Source organism: Zea mays, chromosome 4 (genome assembly GCF_902167145.1).
Source record: "Zea mays cultivar B73 chromosome 4, Zm-B73-REFERENCE-NAM-5.0, whole genome shotgun sequence".
Taxonomy (NCBI): domain Eukaryota; kingdom Viridiplantae; phylum Streptophyta; class Magnoliopsida; order Poales; family Poaceae; genus Zea; species Zea mays.
In genome coordinates, this window is record NC_050099.1 from 249,548,465 (window position 1) to 249,564,913 (window position 16,449).

At 42.6% G+C, this 16,449-nt stretch overlaps 3 protein-coding genes across 5 annotated transcripts; 1 reads left to right on the forward strand and 2 right to left on the reverse strand.

Moving 5' to 3' along the window:
• The first annotated feature begins 248 nt into the window (after positions 1-248).
• LOC100273553 (uncharacterized) lies at positions 249-5,334 on the forward strand. Of its 2 annotated transcripts, XM_008678600.4 has the most exons (10): positions 249-515; positions 605-1,733; positions 1,808-1,945; positions 3,094-3,198; positions 3,300-3,482; positions 3,567-3,744; positions 3,833-4,077; positions 4,186-4,358; positions 4,437-4,634; positions 4,731-5,334. In XM_008678600.4, the coding sequence occupies exons 2-10, from the start codon at positions 762-764 to the stop codon at positions 5,116-5,118; spliced, it is 2,580 nt and encodes an 859-aa protein (XP_008676822.1). In that variant the 5' UTR covers positions 249-515; positions 605-761; the 3' UTR covers positions 5,119-5,334. The 2 variants fall into 2 exon arrangements, with proteins under 2 accessions (XP_008676822.1, NP_001307014.1); NM_001320085.1 differs by having other exon boundaries at positions 347-1,733; positions 4,731-5,195.
• A 211-nt stretch (positions 5,335-5,545) lies between these two features.
• LOC100280498 (ruBisCO large subunit-binding protein subunit beta) lies at positions 5,546-9,848 on the reverse strand. The gene is made up of 15 exons (NM_001367128.1): positions 9,729-9,848; positions 9,320-9,550; positions 9,089-9,214; positions 8,830-8,967; positions 8,638-8,733; positions 7,759-8,001; positions 7,417-7,651; positions 7,164-7,333; positions 6,852-6,929; positions 6,655-6,726; positions 6,403-6,507; positions 6,221-6,313; positions 6,047-6,139; positions 5,832-5,970; positions 5,546-5,757 (listed from the first exon to the last, which is right to left on the reverse strand). Exons 2-15 carry the CDS (start codon positions 9,533-9,535, stop codon positions 5,744-5,746), a joined length of 1,818 nt encoding a protein of 605 aa, NP_001354057.1. The 5' UTR covers positions 9,536-9,550; positions 9,729-9,848; the 3' UTR covers positions 5,546-5,743.
• A 373-nt stretch (positions 9,849-10,221) lies between these two features.
• LOC103654994 (protein ENHANCED DISEASE RESISTANCE 2) lies at positions 10,222-15,485 on the reverse strand. Of its 2 annotated transcripts, none has more exons than XM_008681816.3 (22): positions 14,898-15,485; positions 14,746-14,820; positions 14,608-14,661; positions 14,458-14,523; positions 14,033-14,133; positions 13,898-13,953; positions 13,670-13,786; positions 13,535-13,575; positions 13,342-13,442; positions 13,172-13,267; positions 13,019-13,083; positions 12,860-12,931; positions 12,592-12,747; positions 12,238-12,440; positions 11,988-12,027; positions 11,722-11,867; positions 11,535-11,636; positions 11,313-11,357; positions 11,101-11,241; positions 10,935-11,030; positions 10,677-10,778; positions 10,222-10,570 (listed from the first exon to the last, which is right to left on the reverse strand). In XM_008681816.3, the coding sequence occupies exons 1-22, from the start codon at positions 15,201-15,203 to the stop codon at positions 10,376-10,378; spliced, it is 2,376 nt and encodes a 791-aa protein (XP_008680038.1). In that variant the 5' UTR covers positions 15,204-15,485; the 3' UTR covers positions 10,222-10,375. The 2 variants fall into 2 exon arrangements, with proteins under 2 accessions (XP_008680038.1, XP_020408566.1); XM_020552977.1 differs by having other exon boundaries at positions 14,746-14,782; positions 14,898-15,452.
• Between the last annotated feature and the right edge of the window lie 964 nt (positions 15,486-16,449).

A 16,449-nucleotide genomic window follows, 5' to 3' on the forward strand; every position in this document is an offset into this window, starting at 1 on the left:
TGGGACCTCGTTGTGGCTCGGACCTTACTCGGAGGGATCTGGACCCCATTCAAGGGATCCGGCATGTTTACTTGGGAGTCTCGGATCGTAATCGGGGGTCCGGGTTGTGTGTGCAGGGGTCCAGTGCTTCCTCGCGGAGGCCTGGTCCAACTGATATATCCTGGGATGTGTCATCTTTTCTCGCCACGTGGTGCCCCTTCAGCCGTTCATGTGGTGGAGTCGGGTGCTGTTCACCGTGCAGCTAGAGATCGTTGTACAGGCACCGTGTCTTCATTCCTAGTCGATTTCTAGACAAACGAACAAGCCTCATGGTCTCACGGGTCTCCGTTGACACCTCCAGCCATCCCTCACCGCTCTCCTTTTCTTTCCCAGCGCAAGTTTTGCCTTCCTTCCGGGTCTCCAGTTCTTCCCCTCCGCCCCGCCGCATCCTTTGCTTGCAGGAGTATCCACTCCCGTTGAGAAGAGTCCATCGGGAAAGCTCAGTTCGGTTCTCGCACGAACCCCAGTTCCTCGCGGTAGAGATCTCTGCTTCCGGTTCTGGGGCTGCTACCGCCTAGTGGTTGTGTGAACAGGATTCTTAATTGGGGTTGGTTTGTTTCTACAGAACAAGGAAAGTCAAACTTTGTGGTCGGAGTTGAGAAGGGCAGGATTCATCTTCGGCGGTCAGCTCTGTGGCCATGACGACGTAGGCGAGGCAGGTGGTTGTGGTTGACAAGCAAAGCAGCCAGGGCAGGTAGACGAAGGGAGGAGAGAGATCAGAGATGGCGGAGGCGCACGCGGAGGCCATGGATGGGAGCACCTGGGAGGACATGATGCGGAGGATCCTTCCCCCGGGCACTCCCATCCCCGAGGCGCCGCCCAACCTCGACTACTCCATCGCCCTCGAGTACGACGGCCCGCCGGTGCCCTACGAACTCCCCAGGGTAGACCCCGTGGAGATCCCTGCAATCCCCACGGCGGAGCCGGTGTCCGGTTCCCAGGTGCTCGGAGGGCTCCCGGTGGCGCCTGTTGTTCAGCCCATCCGCCTCCCAGTCTCTAGGATCGCCCGCTGCGCAGATCCGGTGGCCGCGCAGGCTGCTGGCAGCTCAGAGTCAGTCTTGCACAACCAGGAGTTCAGTGACGACGACGAAGAAGGCGATGATTCCCGCTCACAGTCGCACGGATCAGCGCAGAGCTCACCTGGGCCACAGAATAGGCCTGAAAGACAGGAGGGCAGGAGAGGTCCGGTCGTCACCTTCGGCTTCACACCCGACAGCAAGTATGAGAGCAAGGAGTTTGAGGAGATGTCTGAGCAGTACGTGGCCGTCACGAAGAAGGAGAAGAGGAGAAGGGCATGCTATCGCTGTGGGAAGAGGAAATGGGAGAGCAAGGAGTCGTGCCTTGTTTGCGATGCAAGGTATTGCGGCTATTGTGTCCTTAGGATGATGGGGTCAATGCCAGAAGGGCGCAAGTGTGTCAACTGCATCGGCCAGCCAATTGATGAATCCAAAAGGTCGAAGCTGGGGAAGAACTCCAGGACGCTTTCGCGGTTGCTCAGCCCGTTGGAAGTTCGGCAAATCTTGAAAGCTGAGAAGGAGTGCCAAGCGAATCAGCTTCGGCCAGAGCAGCTTATTGTCAATGGTTGCCCATTGCGGCCAGAGGAGTTAACCGACCTGCTAAGTTGCTCACGGCCTCCTCAGAAGCTAAAGCCAGGAAAATATTGGTATGACAAGGAGTCAGGCTTATGGGGAAAGGTAAATCTATCGAGTACAAAGCTTCTGTTTGAATTTACTGACTCTGTTCTAATGGAACTGGTGTTTTCTGATAGGAAGGAGAAAAACCAGACAGGATTATTAGCTCCAACCTCAATTTTACTGGGAAGCTTCAGGTCAATGCTAGTAACGGAAACACCCAGGTTTATATGAACGGAAGGGAGATAACAAAGATTGAGCTGAAAGTTCTGAAGGTAACGGTCTTGTCATTTATTTTGCTCTCCAAATGGAATCAATTCGTGCTTTAGGCTAACCATGCTTTAGTGTTCTAGAGCTGCTTTTCTATGGTCGCTGATGGGTATTGTGACGGAGGTCAGCTGTTGAGTTCCTTTGGCCTAACGGCATTCATAAGGGGCATTTTTGGCGTTGCAGTGCCTGTAGTCTGTTTTGATCTCATCAACTATAAGTATTCCTTTATCATGCTAAGGTCCATTTCGTATGACCGTTGATAATAGACCATCCTAAACCATATAAGCCAGATAGCGATGTATTATTGAATATATAATAAATGTTAAATTTTATGCTTTAATGGATTTTGAGATCATGTGATGCGAGACATTTTTGTCGTTTATAGCAAAAAATCATCACCTATCTGTCCTGTTAATTTGAGTTCCAGTATATTAGTTGACTTGAGATATGTTTGCCACCTTCCAGCTTATCCAATTTAGATGTTTAATCGTTAATGGTTTTGGTGTAAGCGGATCATTGTAAAATTTTGATATGCATATTTTTTCTCGAAAGCGCAAGAGAGCTGCGCGAAAATATATTAAGAAGGAGATAAAGGTCCAAAAGGACCCCAAGATACAGATAGGTGATGAATTTTTTGCCATTATGGAATTCCTTGCAAACTTGCCCCCATTATTTGTGAATCCTCCTTACTGCCATTATGGAATCCTCCTTATTTTGCAAGGAATCCTCCTTGATGCAAACACTGCCCCCATTATGGATTTTGTGAAATGGACCTTGCTGTCCTTGCTTACTGCCATTATGAAGCACCATTACCAATATCAGTAAGCAAGGACAGCTTCTTTGCATTTTTGAGAAGAAATCCTCCTCTCCTCATTTTTATGAAATTTTCCAGTTTGCAACGAATTAGGAAGTTTTCCCAAATGCAAGGGCTTTGCCATTATGGATATCAAGATAGTAATTCATCAAGCAGAAGTTCCTGTTTGTATTCTGGTCTTCAGGACTAGCATATCGTAACCAGCAGCATATTTTAGCTCAAAAAATTAGCCCTCCAGTCCATAGCCAAGATTTCAAGAGTCAATTTACCTACAAAGAGGCATGGAGTGCACTGTAAAAGAGTTACCCTTTTATCTCACCACTTGCATTATGCTTGCAGGTTGCAAATGTTCAGTGTCCCCGTGACACTCATTTTTGGGTTTATGACGATGGTCGTTATGAGGAAGAAGGTCAAAACAACATAAAAGGAAAAATATGGGAATCAGTATGTATCTTGATTAAAAGGAATTTTATAACCATGCTATTTCTTTCAAAACATAAGTTAGGTATGCTTATCGCCGCTGATGTTTCCTAAACTGCGACCAGGCTCTGGCACGTTTTGCATGCGCATTATTTTCACTGCCGGTGCCTCCGGGGAACTCAAATGGAACCAGAGATGAAGTTCCATATACAGCAAGAGCTGTCCCTGATTATTTGGACCAAAAAAGAATACAAAAGCTGCTGCTTCTTGGACCACCTGGTGCTGGTACGAGCACTATTTTTAAGCAGGTTTGTTCTGATTCTGTTCATTGATGCCTTTGGCGCATTTGTTCTTGTATTCTTCATGCTGATCTTATTTTAAATTTGTCGTAGGCTAAATACTTGTACGGGACTAGGTTCACCCAAGAAGAACTTGAAGGTATCAAACTGATGATCCAAAGCAATATGTTCAAGTATCTTGGGATTTTGCTAGAGGGCCGCGAGCGTTTTGAGGAAGAGGCTTTGTCTAGATTGAATTACACGATTTCTCAGGGTGAAGAAACTCAGCATGGTAATGTGATCATGTCATTTACTGTACTGTTTTCCCTTCCTCCAGTCCAGACACAAATACTGTATCGGTGAGCTGTTTCTGGGTGCAGATGAAAATAAAGCCAATGGATCAAATTCTTGTATATACTCCATAAATGCGAGGCTAAAGAAATTTTCAGATTGGCTTTTGGATATCATAGCAATGGGCGACCTAGATGCATTCTTCCCTGCTGCAACGCGTGAATATGCTCCGTTTGTTGATGAGATGTGGAAGGACCCCGCCATACAAGCAACATTTAAAAGAAAGGAAGAATTGCATTTTCTCCCTGATGTGGCTGAGCACTTCTTGAGCAGGGTATAACCCGGTAGCTTTTAAATTAATCAATAGAGCTCCAACCCTAGTTTGTATCAAGTTTTTTGAATGAATGGCCTTTTGGTACTATTCTTTGCATATCCACTGCAGGCCGTTGAGGTGTCAAGCAATGAGTATGAACCTTCAGAGAAAGATGTAATCTTCGCTGAAGGAGTAACACAAGGAAATGGGCTAGCCTTCATCGAGTTCACACTTGATGATCGCAGCCCAATGTCTGAACCTTATATCGACAACAGTGAGGCACATTCGCAGCCTCTCACCAAGTAATAATTTCTTAACTTGCCTTGTGAACGTGTGTAAAAAAAATGCATCTGAATCATGTGCTCTTTTTTATTCATCAGATATCAGCTGATCAGAGTCAGTGCAAAAGGCATGAATGATGGCTGCAAATGGGTGGAAATGTTTGAAGATGTCCGCATGGTAATATTCTGTGTAGCACTCAGTGACTATGACCAATTGGGACCCCCTGTAAGTGGCAGCAGTCGGCCTCTTGTGAACAAAATGATGCAAAGCAAAGAGTTGTTTGAGGCTACAATCCGGTATTTATTTATTTATTTATTTTCATTCTCAGTTTATGTTCAATAATAACATATAACAACGGTCCAGTGATTCTCTCGAGTTTGTGTTTTGAGCAGGCAGCCATGCTTCTGCGATACTCCATTTGTTCTGGTTCTGAACAAGTACGACCTTTTCGAGGAGAAGATCAACCGCGCGCCCCTCTCTAGCTGCGAGTGGTTCAACGACTTCTGCCCGGTGCGGACGCACCACAACAACCAGTCGCTGGCTCATCAGGCATACTACTACGTGGCCATGAAGTTCAAGGACCTGTACTCTGCGCAGACGAACCGGAAGCTTTTCGTGTGGCAGGCCCGTGCCCGTGAGCGCCAGACTGTGGACGAAGCATTCAAGTACATTAGGGAGGTTCTCAAGTGGGAGGAGGAGAAGGATGACAACTGCTACCAGGAGGAATCATTCTACAGCACGACTGAGATGAGCTCCTCCCCGTTCATCAGAGCGGAATGAGATTTTTTTTTTTAGCTGATCAAATCAATCACTGATAATCAGTGTATATTGATTGTCTAATTGATTTGCTTATTCGTATCCTAGTTGGTATTGGTTGTGTGTATTTTAGAACTAAGGCTGGGCTGGCATATAAGAATCGAGTGTCCATGCATTGTATGTACCAGTACTAATTTAATTTTATCCAGCTGGTTAAAATGTACTCCATCCGTTCCGTTCTTTTTATTATTTGTTAGGTTTTAGTTTGCAAACATCAGTGTACACGTCCGGTTTAAAACTGGTTGGATACTATGTTTAAAATTGGGACCAACTTGTATTGCCAGAGGATGGCAAGTGCATAGCTGAACACTGGCTGCTTGGTTACTTGCAATATTATAGTAGAAAAACGAAGCAGCATCTCATCAAAACTATTTCCAACACACCAATATAGTAGAAAAGAAAAACGAAGCAGCATCTCATCAAAACTATTTTTTTCAGCTGTCTTGGTTACTTGCACTTGATTTTTTATAATTTGAGACAACAATAACAACATCCAACTAATATCTCGAAACTAACATCATCCAATTTATTATTATATCTCGAAACTAAGATTCTGTCGCTGCGATGGAACGAAGGGCAGCTGAACAATTTAGAACCCAAAACCTGAAAAAGAAAACCGACACAAATTAACACCACCATTCCCATTTCTTAACAAGTAAACCATCAACCTCATGTACCTGAGCCACCACCCATTGCCATTGGGTTTGCAGGAGATGATGGTGCTTGCTCAGCCACCTTGGCGTCAACAACAACGGCATCAGAGGTGATGAAGGTTTTCGCCACCGATGCAGCATGCTCCAAGCAGCACCTCACAACCTGTTTTTTGCAAAAGAAAATCACCTAAATCCTTCTTTCAATAGCAACACACAGCATTTCTTCTGCAGAAACACACCTTGGTGGGATCAATGATACCAGCAGCCATCAAGTCCTCATACTCCCCTGTAGCCGCATTGTACCCATACCTGAAGTTCTCATTGGCAAGAACCTGAATGTCAACAAGTTCCAAACTTGTTAAGCACGAGTTGCACAGCCACAGACTAATAACGAGCACAATTTGAGCACAAACCTTCTCAGTAACCACACTGCCATTAACGCCTGCATTTTTTGCAATCAATTTAAGTGGATAGCTCAAGGACTTCCTTACAATTTCAGCCCCAACCTTGTAAAGGAAAAACAGTTCGGGCATATAAAATACAACATTAATCAAAAAGTAGCATTCTTTTTTAGAAACTAAACTTTCAAACCTACCTTCTGTTCATCGTTCTCAAGGGTCTCTATAATTGCATCAACTTTTGATGCAAGCCTCAAAAGGGTACAGCCACCACCTACAACGATACCTTCCTCGACTGCTGCCTGCAAATATAGAAAACTATCAACTAACAAGGACTCATCACAAATAAATAGGATTTTAAGATCATCACAGTGCTAATTGTGCATCAGGACGCTATGTGAATGAGAACATACAGGTATACTGTGAGAACCACCATATGTAGCATTTACCTTTGTAGCATTCAGGGCATCCTCAACCCTCAATTTCTTTTCCTTGAGCTCAGTTTCTGTCTGTGCTCCTACCTACAATACAAAGCAAGGCATATCATGTTCTAGTTTTTTTTATTCTGCTAAGCATCCTAAATACACCAAGAGGCAACTAAGGTTTTGAAAAATTGAGGCAACTAGGGTTTAACATTGGGGTTTACCTGAATGACAGCAACACCACCAGAGAGTTTAGCTATCCTCTCGTTTAGTTTTTCTCTCTCATATTCTTGTTCAGTAGCCTGAAAATTTGAATGTTTTGGAACTAACCATTACTAGAAAGCATTTTTATCCAAATCAGAAGTGGCTTGTGGAGACATGCAAGACAGGGGAATGCAGGCTATCTTTATAAGCAAATGAGGCCTGTCAAAAAGGAGTTCATAAACAGAGCAGAAGAACCACAAGAAAAGAGGGAAATTAAAAATTCTGAAAGAAAACAGAGGAACAGTGAATTTAAGGCTTTCCAGAATGCAAACCTCAATCTGGTTCTTGATTTGTGTCACCCTTTTGTTCACTTCCTCCTGTGTAGTGCCATCTCCCACTATTGTTGTTGAATCCTTGGTAACTACAACCTTAGCAGCAGTTCCTAGGACCGCATTGTCTGCCTTGTCTAAGGATAATCCAACTTCTTCTCTGATGACAGTGCCTGCGTGAAGTATGGCCGGTCAAAATGATCATCTGACACCAAAAAATAAGGTATACCAAATCATAACTAAAGATAAAGTTCACCTCCAGTGAGAGTAGCAATGTCATCAAGATATTGACTTTTGCGCTCTCCAAAACCAGGGGCCTTAATAGCAGCAATCTTCAATGCACCTCTAAGCCTATTAACCACAAGGGTTGCAAGAGCTTCCTGCTCAATGTCCTCTGCCACTATTAGAATTGGATATCCACTTCTAATAGCATCCTCCAGGATAGTGATAAGATCTCTGGCATTGTTAATTTTCTTGTCCACAAGGAGAAGCTGGTAATAGAATTAAAATCACCGTAAGCGTACAGAAGTCATAAAAACTGCTATTACTAGATAGCACTACAGAATTTTTAGTACAATGATGAAGGGGAGCATCAAACCTTGCAGTTCTCATACTCGACTGTCATTTTTTCACTGTCAGTCACAAAGTAGGGAGAAATATAGCCACGGTCAAACTGCATTCCCTCAACAGAATAGAGGTTATTTTCAGCACTCTTTCCTTCTTCAAGTGTGACCACTCCCTGCCGCCCAACCTTTTTCATAGCCTCAGCTATCATATTCCCAATTTCATAGTTATTTCCCGCACTAACTGCAGCAACATCAGCAAGCTCACTGTCCTCAACCTGTAATATCAAATGTTAGTCCAACATATTCAAAATTTTGAAGAGGGAATAGTATTCTTAAAAGTTGAAATGAATAAGATTCAAACGGGAATCAATTATCACAACTACAACTGACTGCAAGAAGTATCAAAACATCAAGTCTGTAGAATAGATGTGCAGTTCAAGTGGCAAAGTATGCCCCCATAGCACAACATACAACATTCAGATAACTCTGGAGAAAGAAAACGAAATAAAAAAATACAGAGCAGTCAACATATAACTCTAAAGAAGGCAAATTGGATGAACTAGTGCAGCATGTGTCTTTGAAAAACTGTCACTTCATAACAAGAGTCCATTGCTCTAGAGTCTAGACTTAGGCACATATTCAATCAACATATAGACACAAGCAAGCCATGTTCCACATGAATCTCACATTGAGATGTATAACAGTAAATGTGTCGTGGACGGTAACCAGGGTCAGTCAACCACCCTGTTTGCAGCATGTACTTGGTGCAGCATGCTAAAGCTATCAGATATTCAGGTGCTCAATGCAATTGTGTTGTAGTGAAGCAATTGTCCAACAGCAAAGGTAAACAGAGTTCCATGGAACACAGAAATGTATTTCCTAAACAGAACGAAATCATAACCAAAAGTTACCTCCTTGGACATCTTTTGGAGTTCACTGACTAGTGCTTTGGCTGTTTTCTCAATACCACGGGTGATCTGCACTGGATTAGCACCAGCAGCTACAACCTGGAGAAAGTAGCAAAATCCTCTAGATATTGAGACATGGCCGGAACAGTGACGATATAGATACCCCAATACATGAGGTTATATACTAGCGTGTACCTTTACACCCTCAGTAATCATCCCTTGAGCAAGGACAACCGAAGTGGTTGTCCCATCACCAGCCAAGTCATTTGTTTTAGCAGCAGCTTGGCGGACCAATTTAGCACCAATATTTTCAACAGGGTCCTCAAGTTCAACCTGGTGCATGGCCACAGCCCAGAACATATGAGGAAACTCGGCAGCCACAAGAAGTTAGAGCAGGGTATGGTTGCAGTACGAGCAAGAACAAACGATGGTAAGTTTGTAGTCAGATGTGCACCTCCTTTGCCACAGTGACACCATCATTGACAATTTTAGGTGAGCCATACTTGCTTTCGAGGACTACATTTCGCCCCTTTGGTCCAAGAGTAACCCCGACGAGATCTGCAAGCTTGTTGACCCCATTCTGACATAGGAAAATCAAGTAATAAGTAAGTGCAACGCACACTTGAACGTGAGGAGCAGCGGCGGCCTTAGTCAAGCGTTATTATATGTTTGTCAGAAAACTCACTTGCATTTTCCTGATAGCCGAGCCATCCTTGTTGAAATGCAGCTCCTTTGCAGCGTTTACCCTGAAGTTGTACTTCCTTCGCGGCCTCATCTTGCGCGGAAGCGAAACCAGCGAGGGCGAGACGAGGGAAAGGTGCTTCATGGGCGCAGCAAGCGCAACGCCGGCAGGTGCATGTTTAATGCCGCAAGTGGAGGCGGTCCCGAACGCTGAAGCCATGGATTGGTCGGACTACTGCAAGAAATTTGGAGGTTTGCATCAGCACTCAGCTATCCATCTAATGTATCCGCGACCGTGGATGAGCGGCAGCGCAACTGCAAGAGAGAACCCCCAGCCGCCGGTGGACTGACGGATGGATCGATCCGGCGCCGGCGGCAACAACAAAGGAGCAGAAGAGGAATCGATGGTTTACCTGGATGGATGCCGCAGCTGCAACGGAGGAGGAGAATGGATGGCGGTTGATCAAATTGAGTAGCAGGTTGTTGTGCGCAGCGGCTAGGGTTTAAGAGAGGAGTGGAAAGAGAGATCGGTCAACGATCGATCGGCTGACAGCGACAGGTTGTTTTGGGAGAGGAAGCATCCAGAAGGCCCATACCCAGGCCCAACAGCATATGCCTTCCTTCAAGACCCAGCAAGTTATAAAGCTAAAAAAGATATAAAAACGAACGAAGTAAATTAAAGCGGCATTTTTTTTTAAAAAAAAACCTGGACTGCTAATCCAAACTGCATGCATGCTTTCCTTGTCAACTTGAGTAGCAGCAGTTCAAAGATAAAGGCAAAGGGAAAATAAAGATAGGCATGTCTTGTAAAAAGTAAAAGCTTAAAACAAACAAACCATCTCCCGGTCCTAGTCGGCAAACAAGTTTAGGATAACCACGGTTACTATTCATATTGTTGCCTCTAGCTACAAATATAATACTTGGATCTAATATATAAACAAGAAAGCTGGTACAAAGAGAAGCATATATTATTGGCTCTCTGGATTCCACTGAGTGACTAGCTAGAAGATTAATTAAAGAGATGTTCAACACAACACTCTGATACTAGATTAAAATAAAATTAGTTTGTTTTCTTGGACAAATCATCCTCTGAGGACCCATTGTTGTTGTTGTTGTTGTTGTTGTTGTCATTGTTGCTGTTGCTACTGTCGTTTGATGTGTTGCTAAGATCAGGAACTACTGCTGTGGCCGGTTCAACATGAGCCAACCGAGCTGCGCCTATCACCTGCTCTGGTAGCTCCTCGTATGTGTTGGCCTGACAAGAAGGTTCAGAGTTAACAGTCAGTCGGTTTAGAGATGGATACATGCATTGAGCTATTATTGATCTCAGCGGAAAAAATGCCAAAGGAGTTATTAGTCACCTGTATTAGGAAGGCCATATCAACTACTAACGTCGTCACCACACCAAACACAATACCCAAAACTCCATTTGCTACCGCCGAAGACCCAATGTCAACGTCCACCTAAAAGATAACACAAATTGGGTTGCAGTATTAGTATGCAACCTCCTAAAACATTGTGTCATTCCCTTCCTTATGGATATGAAGATGACACGGGATACTATGCAGAAATAAAAGATACAGAAATAAAAGATTTCAGTTATTATAAACATCACTCACCTCCAAGTACGCAGGACCTCGAACATAACTACAATCAACAGCCTTTCCCAACAAACAAGGGGTGCTTCCAACACTCTGTCGCACTATCCAGGAGCCCTGAACATTTTTTGGATTGTTAGACAAATAGGAACTGAATAGTATAAATAAATGCTATGTAAGAGTAGACCTTAGGGACGGATGGTATAAGCTTTAGTCTGCTATTGCGGAATTCGTCATCGCCATCAAAAAAGCGTTGTAGTAAGGATCCCTTTCTCAAGGTATTTGTGACAAAATACATGACCAAGCTGTACTGAGTTGATCCAGGAATCTAAAAGAGGATACTAACTTCACAAATACACCAATAATAAAGATTATAAGTTCTAGTGAACTACAACTTACTTGTATGTTGACAACAAATGTATGCATCCCTCGATCAGCAGCAACCTAAGAAAGTCGCAAGATGAGCAGATACAAATAAGCATTGGCCTTACATGGATGAGGCCGTGAATTACACAAGCAACCAAAAACTGATTAAGTCTGGCCATCCTACTATTAACAGATTTGCTTTATTTTACCAGTTGGTAAACCTTCATAAGGTTCTAAGTTGTTGTTTCTGTTTACCTGAGCAACACAACCCTTTTGCCTGGCAACATTATCCATACGTTTGGTGTCCTTAAACCAGTCAATGGCTGCAAGCTCCATGAGATAACTTGCTGCAGGTATCTGTAACATGGAAACAAGTGTGTATTGAAGTTCTTCATGTAAGCCTACTGACAAGCAATAAAGGCCAAAGCTAGAAGATTTTGACCTTTGATTTGTCTTGTGGGAAGTTTTTGCTACGAACTTTGAAGATCTTGCTATCAGGTATTGTCCAACAATTGCGACTTTTCTCCTCGGGATCACGATGAAGAATACTCAAAAAACAAGATAAATCAATTTTTTCTGTAGGCTCATCTGCAATAAAGATGTGTTATCAATTTTATGGCAAAAGGTAATTATACCTCTTCTGGTAACTTGATAGTAGACATGAGAATAGATCGGCAGAACAATATAAGGCGAGATGGGGAATCAAACCTGTGCGCTTGATATCATGATGAGATTTGTTCACGTCTTCCTGTATATTGGTTTTGGTCAAGGTTAGGTAAGATTGATAGAAAACATGTTAAACTTTTTTTTTTCCAAAAGCAAGTGACAGGGAGAACATGTTAAAATTGTAGGTGATGTTTCAGGATATCGAACTCAATAGGGTTAGACATTATTACAATTTATACTAAGTAAAGAATTCATAAAAGTCTTCTCATTTAGTGGTCTAGCATAGTAGCACCTCTATATTAGCTTCAGGAACTTGATAATCATCGTCATCATCTGATTCTTCGTCAATCATTCCCATGTTTCTATTTGCCTTAGTGTCAAATTCTTGAAGCTTACGATTTTTTGGTTCTGAATCCGCATCGAACATGCTTTCCATTACAGGAATCCTTGGGGTTATATGGATGTCATCTGTTTGGGAAAAATATTCACATAGTCCTGGGAGTGGGTGCAAAATATAAGAAACCAAATTGAATCAGTTGGAGAACAGCACTATGCTATCACACTGACGAACTAGCTTAGTATATTGTTCTCATGATGAGATGGAGTTGTTAGTTATTGTTTGTATGGAAATAACAGTATTTTATACCTGCAACACAGTTTAGTATCTGCAACAAAGAATGATACTGAAAGGAAAGAGAGTAGTTCAGGAACCATCCCTTCAGATCAATTTGCATAAGGTGTTGAACCTGAGTACGAGGTCTTCCATTGCGACACTTGAGAGGAGAAATCTTGAAACCTCCACCTGTACTAGCAGATATTTTAGGGAAAGAAAAAGAAAAGGCCAGATGCTGACATTTGAAGTGTTCCATACTCTAAGGCAGATGGAGATCTAATATGTGCTAAAGGAAAATTACTTTCAATGAATGCCCTCACAAATCCTCGTCGCCGACCACATTTAAGATGCTCTGTTGATCGGAACAACACAACTGCATATGTGCACACAATATGTCAAAGAGAAGGAACTGCTAGGATTAAATTAAGGTGGTAGAAAAAACGAACAACCAGACAATTACCGTAACTTCCATCATCGTTACGACGCCAATACCGAGCATAGCAAAGATCTCGTGGCCAGACTAGCCTGTATAGTTCACGTTGATAGAAAATTCATTGGCAACAATCAGAAGAAAAATCAAATCAAAAGTTAACGATGTTGTGAATCTAGTTACATTGGGCACCAGTGTAGATGCAGCCTATGATATAGTATTGCAGTGTGACCATCGACCTCTTCAACTAAACTACCGTTACGGAAGCTACAGTCCCACCTACAATGCATAATGAAGATAAAGAGATCAACATCAGTGGTAGGGAAAATAGAATGTCATAAAACCATACGTACTCGTATCTTGTTACATCCATGCTCATTATAAGACCAAAAATGGCTTCACATGTGGCTTCAACTACACCAACAGCCCTCATAGCTCTGCTGCAGCCTCGTGCCTACAACACAATAGAGTACAAATAAAAGAAAATACATAATGTTTTACACATCATACAAATCACTAAAAAAATCTAGAGAAACTGGAGCATACAGGGTAATCTACTTCCAGAAGTTCTTCAAAAATGCGCAACCCTGGCAATATCAAACCAGCGACAACTTCAACTTCAAAAAAAATCTTAAGAGGAAGAATTATTGACCTAAGGGGAGAAATAAAAAGTGATCTTGCCATTTTGGCATCTAAGTAGTCGCCAATTCTTCTTGGAGCAAAATTGATTGGGGTCGTTCTGATTGGACACACCAATGTCAGGCTCTTTGGTCCAGTCATGTATTGAATCAGGGGGGCCTAACACCAGAAATGGCATTGTGGATTTCTATAATGTCCACAACTGAAATAAAATGTTACAAAATAACAAGAGACAACTTCACTTGGAATGATTAATGGATGTTTTTTTACCGTTCCCTATAGTAGTTTTGCGAGTCAAAGTGGGCCTTTCCTCGTCATCTTCAGCTCTAGAGTTGTAGCAAAGATTCTATTGAAATCAGAGAAAGGCCTATCAAAAGATAATCTGATAAATGTAATGCCACTTACGTGCTGTCATGATCTGAAAACAAAAACTGCCCTCCAAGTTCCATGTCAAAGTCCATTGAAGCAAAGGCCTTACGGTTCTTAGCTGTCATAGAGTCTTGTTGCTGCAAAAATGCAAAAAGGAAAAAAGTTCAATAAAAAGTAACTAGCACATTGCAATTTGTTTTAATCAAATTAGTTCAGATACGGTAATGGATAGTGGTTCATTGTTATTGCTCGATTGTTTTTGTTTTAAGAATATGAGATAGGCAGAGGATCTAATTAAGCACATCCTAACTCTGTGGTTGAAAAGAAATATTATTGGTGTTGAAAGTCTAGCTTTATTCAGATTATTTATGTTTATAGCTACTGCATAAAATTTGTAAAAACAAATTTGAGAAAATTCTGTAAAATTTTAAAAACAAGTAAATCCTAGACTTATACTACACCTGATCAATGATGAGTTCTATCTTCTTTTTCCATGCCATTGCATCCTCAATATCATACGCTCCCATCTGTGAATTCAGTTTATTTGTGATTTGATGGTGTACCCAAAATAGGGAAAAATATATGTTGAAGGGTTGGGCTATAGCACACACCGTTATCTGGTGCTCCTTTTCTTTCTTGTTGTAAATGCACAAGACATAAATCATCTTAAATAAAAGACAAAAATAAGGGATGAGAATGTATATTAGAAAAAAGAAGAAGAGGTGGAGGTGGAAATTAAATGAACTCACTTGTCCATGGAGTGTTTTGAGCCCACGGTCCTCCACCCTGCAATTCCCGTCTATTAGCAGCGAGTTGAGTGGAACCTGGATGCATCCATCAATAAGTAGCAAGGGCAAAGCTAGGAAAACAATCAACCAATGATACCGCAAGTACAAATTACCATGTTGTCCTTTGGTTTCTTCTTGTAGTACGCAAGCAGTCTGTTGTCAAGCACGAAGTAGCGAGTGTGGAAGAATGACCTGCCGATCTTCCTGCGACCGTAGCGGACCATCCAACCCTCATGGCGCACGGCGGCGATGGCCTCCTTGATCGATACAGCAGCGACGGTGGCGACGTTGTTGTTGGATGCTGCTTTGTTCGGCTCAATGCCAGCGGTCTTGTTGGCAGCATCCCGGAGGGCCATGGCAGCGGCCCTGAAGAGGTCGCTGCTTTTGCTCTCCCGCCTAGACGTCGAAGAGCTGAGCATGTTGGGCAGCCGCGCGTGTCACAAGGGATTGCACGCCTACGTCTCTCTCCTCCAATAAAGTCTCTCACCACCGCTAGCTCAACCGCAAGAATAATCCATCAATTAGGAAGAATGTGAATGCATGATGATTGGATGGATGGGTGGTATGTGAGACGATTGGTGGCAATACGGAAGGTGGAGCAAGGCATCGGGCATGGCTACGACAATAGAGGGTTTGGAGGGGTGGCAGCGCGAAAAACGCTCGCACTCTGCATGGGTTCCCCTCCCCTTCCTCTCTTTTCTCTGTAGTGTTTGTAGTGTTAGTGTTAGTGTTAGGGGCTAAAAATAACTTGATGCTAAATTTAACTTGAAAAGTACTCTTTCTTTTTAAACACGAAGACCGAACCCTTACCTTATTATTATCGATAGGCATATAGTGTCTACAACCAACAAAATAATGATCGATAAATATGATAAAGACATGAGTTCTTTGATGTCATACTATTATAACGTTTTAAGTTTTGAGATACATTATTATAATTCGTTTATTTGGAGAATCATCATTATAATTTCATTTTTTCTATCCATGCCTATTTTACAACTCAAGCATTCATAGATTTACTGTCAAGTACATGTGCATACAGAAACAGACACTAGTCAGACACTCATGCACTGATGACGTTTCTATATATCATAGTAGAGCTAGGAAGCCCATGCTAACACGATGGTCCCGAAGAGGGGGGAGGGGCCGGCGACGGCAACACGAGAGGGAGGGGGAGAGGGATGAGGGAGAAAGGATGATCCAAATAACATTGGTCATTGAATTTGAGTGAGGAGGGTTATCCAGATATCTGAATAGTTCATTTTAAGGGTGTGATATGTGTGGGTGCAATTCGTTTGGTGAATCTTGGGGAGGTTATGGGTGCGGGAGTGATTTTGTTGTGGTGAGTTTTGTAAAGTTAAAACTGGTGGTGAAAGTTCCCTTTGTCTAGGAACAGGATCTAGATGTCGCCTAGAGGAGATGAATAAGCGAATAAAAAATAAAACTTAAAAATTGGAAATTCTTACTCTACTCGAAGACTGGATCACATTGGAATGAAAGACTCTTCTAGTAGATTGCAGCGGAATTGAAATTCATGTCTTAAAATACCCTGCACTTAAAAGACAGCTTGTACCACATATAAGTATTGAAGTGCAAGTATAAAAAGCAAATAAGACAGAGAAACAACACGCAACACAGAGCAGAGCACACAGACACAGGGAGCCA

Excerpts from the sequence above, each read along its gene's own strand:
- LOC100280498 (NM_001367128.1), bottom strand. The coding sequence starts at position 9,535 with ATGGCTTCAGCGTTCGGGACCGCCTCCACTTGCGGCATTAAACATGCA. Across the intron at positions 6,930-7,163 it reads AAATCAAGAACCAGATTGAG|GCTACTGAACAAGAATATGA; the intron begins GTTTGCATTCTG and ends TCAAATTTTCAG. Across the intron at positions 6,314-6,402 it reads TTGAGAACGATGAACAGAAG|GTTGGGGCTGAAATTGTAAG; the intron begins GTAGGTTTGAAA and ends TTCCTTTACAAG.
- LOC100273553 (XM_008678600.4), top strand. The coding sequence starts at position 762 with ATGGCGGAGGCGCACGCGGAGGCCATGGATGGGAGCACCTGGGAGGAC. Across the intron at positions 4,078-4,185 it reads CTGAGCACTTCTTGAGCAGG|GCCGTTGAGGTGTCAAGCAA; the intron begins GTATAACCCGGT and ends TATCCACTGCAG. Across the intron at positions 4,635-4,730 it reads TTGTTTGAGGCTACAATCCG|GCAGCCATGCTTCTGCGATA; the intron begins GTATTTATTTAT and ends TGTTTTGAGCAG.
- LOC103654994 (XM_008681816.3), bottom strand. The coding sequence starts at position 15,203 with ATGCTCAGCTCTTCGACGTCTAGGCGGGAGAGCAAAAGCAGCGACCTC. Across the intron at positions 13,576-13,669 it reads ACTACTTAGATGCCAAAATG|GGTTGCGCATTTTTGAAGAA; the intron begins GCAAGATCACTT and ends TGATATTGCCAG. Across the intron at positions 12,441-12,591 it reads GATACTAAACTGTGTTGCAG|GACTATGTGAATATTTTTCC; the intron begins GTATAAAATACT and ends ACCCACTCCCAG.